General features: G+C 53.5%; 1 protein-coding gene across 5 annotated transcripts in view; it reads left to right on the top strand.

Annotated features, from left to right (window-relative positions):
• The first annotated feature begins 768 nt into the window (after positions 1–768).
• Positions 769–6,336, top strand: part of AFAP1L2 (actin filament associated protein 1 like 2) — a 69,807-nt gene continuing 64,239 nt past the window's right edge. For all 5 annotated transcript variants that reach the window (XM_061372760.1, XM_061372758.1, XM_061372756.1 and 2 more), the window contains exon 1: positions 769–917. In XM_061372760.1, coding sequence (XP_061228744.1) covers positions 902–917 — 16 coding nt within the window. In that variant the 5' untranslated portion in view covers positions 769–901. The remainder of the gene's footprint in view (positions 918–6,336) is intronic.

The raw sequence follows: 6,336 nt of genomic DNA, 5'->3' as shown, positions 1-6,336 counted from the left end.
AGCTGACGGCTTAATTCTGGAAAGAAAACTTCCTCTATAATCCTTGTCGACCTTGTGTATTGTATCCTCCAATGTTTTCTTTACTGCTATAAACATTGAACTCCTGCAGTGCCTCCACAATACTGGCCTCAGGACAGATTGCCACCTTCTGTTGAGGTCAGACTGGATGCTCACTTCTTCCTTTGTCACTCTGGTCATGCTTGAGCTCTGTTTGCAGTGGGGGAACTCAGGCAGAAACGCTACAGGAACCCAAGCAGAGGAACACCCTCCTGTGCGAGCTGCGCTATCCAGGAGGCAGGAAGCCTTCATGAAGCCGCTGGAAAGGGAGAGTGCAAAGTCTCTGGCTCAGCGTTACAACCGGGTGGAAGTGGAACCCAGCCCCTCAGTCCACAGCGGGGCAGGAGGGGGATCGCTGGTGGATCCTGCCTGGGGCCTTAGCACCGGGACCACACACAGCTATCCCAAAGGGATAACCAAAGCCTTCCTCTGAACGTGCCCAAATCCCATCTTCATTCAGCGCAAACACGGGGCGCACACAGAGGACAGCACCTCAGCCGCCCTCCTCCTTCTCCTCCTCCTCCTCTTCCTCCTCCTCTCACCGCCCTAACCCAGCTCATTCCCCAGGGGACCGGCGGCCGAGGGGGCTGCGCCGTGCGGGACAAGGCGCGGGGCCGGTCCCCGGTCCCCAACCCCCGATCCCAGATCCCCATCCCGGACCCAGATCCCCGTTCCCCATCCCGGAGCCCCCATCCCGGCCACCTCCGCGGCTCCGGGGCGGGGCGGGCGGGGCGGGGCAGCCCGGTCCGGTCGAGGGATACGGCGCTGCCGGAATAAGAGGCTACAGGAGCTCAGCGGAGCGGAGGGTTCCGGAGGGTCGGGGGAGCCGGTGGGCTGCGGCCCCATGGACAAGTACAAAGGTGCGGGGGTGCCCTGTGTGCGGCGGGGATAGGGGAGCGGCTCTGGGGGTGGCGGACCAGTGGGTCGCTGTGGGTCACTGGTCCCACGCATGGGAACGCGCGGCGCTGGGTTGCGGAGCGCTGGAGGCAGCTCCGAGCTGGCGTTTCCTGGGAGCGGGACCAGGAGGGGGATCCCTGCGAGTGGAACCCGGGATCCGCTCCCGGGGGGGGGGGGGTTGTCCCGAGAGTGAGAGTTCGGCTCCCAAGGGCGGGGGTCCCGCTCCAAGGAGGAGGAAGCGTTCAGCAAATGGGGACGGGAGCCAGCCCCGGGGGATGCGGTCCCCGATACTGGGGTCTGGGACCGGATCGCAGCGCAGCCCTGCCGGGTGATGCGATGCCCATGAGTACCTGCCCCGGGCTGAGGGGAAGGAATAGGGGACGCCTCTTGTTTTGCACTGTCTGCGGTTCGGGACCCGGTTTTGCTGCCTAAAAGGAGGGTCTTGGTTTGTTTTATGCAACCACTGTATTTAGCTATTAATGGTCGCTCCCCCTTCCTAAGTTGCCTATCCCACCTTCCCCAGCTTAACAGGCAGGACACTGAGTGTCCTGTGCTCTAAATGCAGTGTGTTTGGTGGTTAGAGAGAGGGCAAATGAGCAGCCTCCCTGCTTCCTCTCTGGCACATCTCATCCTGGCCGGTGGTCACCCACGACCCATTTATTTCCCTGCAATCGATGGCTCTGGCGCTTCCTTTGTGATGCCACTTGGTTGTTACCACCAAGTCTGGCTCTTCTTGTGTCTGTGGGGTTATGGGTGCTCCTGGAAGCTTCTCAAACCTCAGGGCTGCCTGTCGGATGAGAAGGGAGGAGTTGGGATGAGGTACCCTGGTAGGGGACACTCAGGTGTGTGTGGGGACACTGTGATTTCTGCTTCTGCTGGTGTGTGCAAGCCCTCCCTGGTGGAGGGGGATCCAGTGCTTGCGTAGCACAAAGTGTACAGTACATTTTGGCTGCTGAGAGGAAGGGTGGTGTTCCTTGTAACTGCTGTCCTCCTTCTGCAGCTCAACATTTAAGCAATGAACTTAGTTCTAGACAATTACTCCCCCATTTGGACTTGTTACCGTCAACATAGCAAGGGTTGGTTGTGTCTCGACAGATGCCTTTGAGCTAGTAGCCCTTTTTCCCTAATCCTCCTTTGGTGGGGACTTTGTATGTCAAGGTACCCTGTTGTGTGAAGTCAGTTTTTGCCAGGACTGTGTAGTTTTTGACTATGGAGGTACTTCAGTATTCTGATGGCTGGCACTGTGCAGCCTGTTGAATTTTGATCCTTTACCTCCCTCCAATCGGTACTTTACAGAGCTGATAAGCACAATAGCACCATACTGCAAGAGGGATGTGAAGGATTATATTACAAGTCAAATATTGTGTAGCCTGGATTTTGTCCTTTTTTTCTGGCAGGCTCTGTACAATTCCATTCAGTTCCAGTAGCAGAGCTGTAGATTCATTAAGATTCAGCTATGTTTTGTATATTGTCTTTTGAAATATGCACACTGCTCCCTCAGAGCAGTGGGGATGTGTTCTGCACATGGGAAATGAATAGCAAGTGCAACTGGTTGTGGAGCCCTGCCAGTCCCTGTTGTGTTAGTGGTAATGAGGGGACCGAGGCACCTCCAGCTCTGTAGGGCAGCCACAGGTGATGGCAGCACCTTGTTTAGTGGCAGGAGGTGTCCCCAGCATGGTGGGGTGGATGGATGAGGCAGGTAGGGAATGGTTGTGCTGGGCTGGGGAGGACCTATGGGAGTTGGGAGCTCTGAGGAGCAGGTGGAGGAAGCAGGTAAGTAATTTGTTAGCAATAAGCACTGGGGATATGTGTCTGTTTGGGGAGGGTATCTTGTTGCTGCTATGGGGAGTTTTCATCCCTGCCAGTAGTAAGGCAGAGCGCTTGTGCAGGGAAATCCCATAATGATAGAGATGGATAGAGAGGGCTGTTGAGCAACAAACTGGTGTTACGGGAAAAGGGATTTGACTACAAGATCTTTTCTATTACTTAAGAAATGCAGGTTGCAAGCATCAGCAAACAGCAATGTTTCTTTCCTTTAAGCACAGGAAAGGATGTGCTTTCATCCAGACTCTATCCTGGCATGCAAGAGGTGTCTCTCCGGTTTCAAGATGGGGTGAAGCACCCACAGGAATCCTGCTGGGAGGAGCAGGCAGGCAGGGAAGGTGGGGTGTGAGCCCAGGGCTGATGGCTCCCAGGGTGGCACCCATGGGGCGGGAAGGGATCAGGCTGTTGGACGTGAGCGGCGGGAAGGGAAGGAGGGATTGTGAAACTCTCCTGGGAATGGGTTTCCTTTCCCAGCCTTTGCAAGTGGGGTTGCAAGGAGGCTGCATAGGAAGATGTCTTGACTCTTGTCAAGCTGTTAAAGCTCTGAAGCATGAGCTTGGTGTGTGGCAGGGGTTTTTTCCTGCCAGGCCACAGTGAAGAGTATCTTCTGTTGGTGAGGATGCTGCTTTAATATCCACATTCTCCAATGATTTAGGAAGCATGTGTGAGGCATGAAGAGCAGCATACCCAGGCTCAAGGGGACATGAGAGAGATATGCAGAGGGCAGGCATGAGTAAACGTGGTCACTGTACTCGCAGCTATGTAGTGACAAGGCAGAGCTCCTCATCTCTTGTTCCTCCTCTGTTCCCTGTAAGCACGCTCTGCCCTCCATCCCATGAGTTTTTCCCTTGAGTGTGAGATCTGTACAACTGTCCCATCTTGTGCTCCCTGTTTTAGTGGCACCGTGGCTTCATGACTACTCCTTGCCCCCCTTGTCACACATGACCATCGCCAGACCCAGGGGAGAAGAGGTGCTGAATACACTGTGACTGATGAGGGGTGTGTTGGTGGCACCCTTGCTTATCCGCATCCCTAACAAGGCCTCTCAGACCAACCTCTTGTCACCACAGTCGTGCGCATGTCCCCTGCGATGCAGCCCTGTGCATATAGTCTAAAATGGCAAGAGATGTGAGCCTTGAGAGGTTTGGAAGGTTATTATTGTGGTGTTAAGGTTAGAGGTTAAATAATGGAAATGGAAGTGCCTTGAAGCCCAGTTCTTCAAAGAAAGGTGCCTGCCATTCTTTTTTTACTATCTCTAATCAAAGAAGCAAGCTTCACACTTCCTATCTGAGGGTCTTCCAGGGCTCTACAGAGCATTGGTGGTGTTTGCAGTGCTTCCTATGGAGACAAGCATTGGCTGTCATTGGAGGAGAGGTGGTCTTCCTAACACAAGTCACCAGTTCAGTGTTGATAAGGCTTAAAAAGATGACTTGGTAGAAAGATGAAGTGTTTGCTTGCTAGTTAACATGTTTGAACTGGGAGGGGAGAGGGGTGTGGGCCTGTTTGGGACCTTGGCACGTGTTCTTTTGAACAAGTTCTTGCAAATACAAGGAGATAGGCTTGGGATTAACCGCAAAGTGGTGACATGAATGAGAGACGCCAGCCCTGGTAACAATCTGAGGCCCTTTATAAACTCTTGTTAATCAGAGTCAGAAATGCTTCGATTCATATTAACATGAGCTAGGCTCTATAAAAACATATGTGGTTTCTCCTCGGCTGCTCATCAGCACAGCTGTTGTGTTTAGCTCATTGTCTTGGTGTAATTGGCAGCTGGGGAAAACAGGGCAATGTACAGCCCTGTACCAAATCCAATGCCATTTTCAGCAGCTGGGCTGAGCCTTCCTTTAAATTCAGCTGAAAATTCATGTCCTGCATAACCTTATAACATGAACAGTGTCATTTATGTGAGCATGACCCTGGCTCATTTTGGAGGATGGAATAAGCAGGAATGAGGAGTTGGGTTTAGGGGGTGCAACCTTTGTCTGTGACTGAAACCAGTGCCTGTCTCAGTTACACATCTACCCTGTCCACCCCATCAAGCTATCCTACACACTGTCACCTGTGCCAGCATAACATTTGTGTCTCTTCTGGCACAGCTGCATTCCTTATGCAAACAGGGTGCCTGAGGATGCTCCGAGCTGTGTTGGGTGCACGTGAGCCTCTTCAGCGCTCTCCAGGCTGGGACAGGCTCACTGCAGATGGACAGGAGGCTGTAGGGATGCTGGTTTCAGTCCCATTTGATGAGCAGTTATGGCCCTCAAGGGAGTGTCTGTAACTGCCAGGCTTTGGGGTGCTCCTTTTGCTGCTCCCAAAGGGTCAGTGGTGCTTGGTCCTGCAAGCTCAGGGGTCTGTGCCCCATCTGTGTCATCACCAACGCTGACAGGAGCCTGCTCTGCAGTGAGCAGTGCTCATGAGCTCTGAGCCTTTAGGCACCTGCTTTTGGAGTGCTCCTGGCAAGCCATGAGCCCGTGCTTCTCTCTTGTGATGATCAGTGTGTCAGGCAAGTCTTGCTCCTGTTCCCCTGTACACCTCCATCACTCCTCACAGTGGGCTCTGTGCCCAGCTGAGGACTGGAGGCACCATTGTGAATGAGTTTATTGTTCACTGATGGCTCTCACTGAACACCCACAGCCCAGGAGCACAGGGAATGCCTATGTGAAAATGCTTGTGCTGCTTTATTTTGGAGCATGGCTGGCTCGCTCAGCTCCCAGCGGTGGTGATGGACTGGGGGCAAGCAGGCAACTGGGCAGCTCACATCACCCAGGCTCTGCAGGGATGTGCACCAAAGGCTTTGAAGTCTGGGTTCTGGTCAGCTGCGTACTTGCTCCATGGCGTTTCTGTCTCAACATACAGCACATATGGAGGCTTTAATGACTTGACTGGATCCTTTAAGACTTTATGGCAAATCCAGAACCTGAACTCCAAGCTTCCCAACCACTGGACAATGCCTTCCCCGAAACCACCCTCCCTGGATCAGTGGAAATGAGAGATGCTGTTCTCTTGCAAAGTCCCTGTAAACTCTAATTTGCTGCACCCTTCAGAAAGGCAGGATTCATTTAAGATGGGGAAGTTCATCTTCAGGCAACAGCAACTGGAGAGCCCAGAGTGCAGGAAACATCCTGGGGAACCAAAAAATCAGAGGTGCACCTGTGATTAAAGATGATGCAGATGCACCTTAGGACATAAGTGTTCCTTGCTGAAGCACACATCCAGCCCCAGTGAGTGAGCTGGGATCCCACAGTCACGCAGCCAGTTTGACAGCCTGTGTGTTGTTGTTTACTTCATCTTGGAAGTTGAGTCACTTGTGCTGATCTCGTGGGTCAGCAGACAGGACGGACTGGTCCGGTGTGTGCTGCAGACTGTCAGCACAGCGCTGTGGGTCAGAGATGGGGCTGACACGGGCTTGCCCCATGGAGCGGCTGGTGCAAGCGCCGATACCAGTTTCTGGGCTGGAACCGCTTATTTGGCTGTGGTTATGGGGTGGGAAGGGAAGTGTCAGTCAGCAGGCACGTTCCCTGGCAGTAGCAGGGAGAAGGCATTTCCACTGTAAGAGCTAGG

Source organism: Neopsephotus bourkii, unplaced genomic scaffold (assembly GCF_033783945.1).
Source record: "Neopsephotus bourkii isolate Nb327-2 ecotype Australia unplaced genomic scaffold, CSIRO-AGI_Nbou_v1 NB_1615, whole genome shotgun sequence".
Lineage (NCBI taxonomy): Eukaryota > Metazoa > Chordata > Aves > Psittaciformes > Psittacidae > Neopsephotus > Neopsephotus bourkii.
This window is presented reverse-complemented; position numbering and strand designations above follow the sequence as displayed.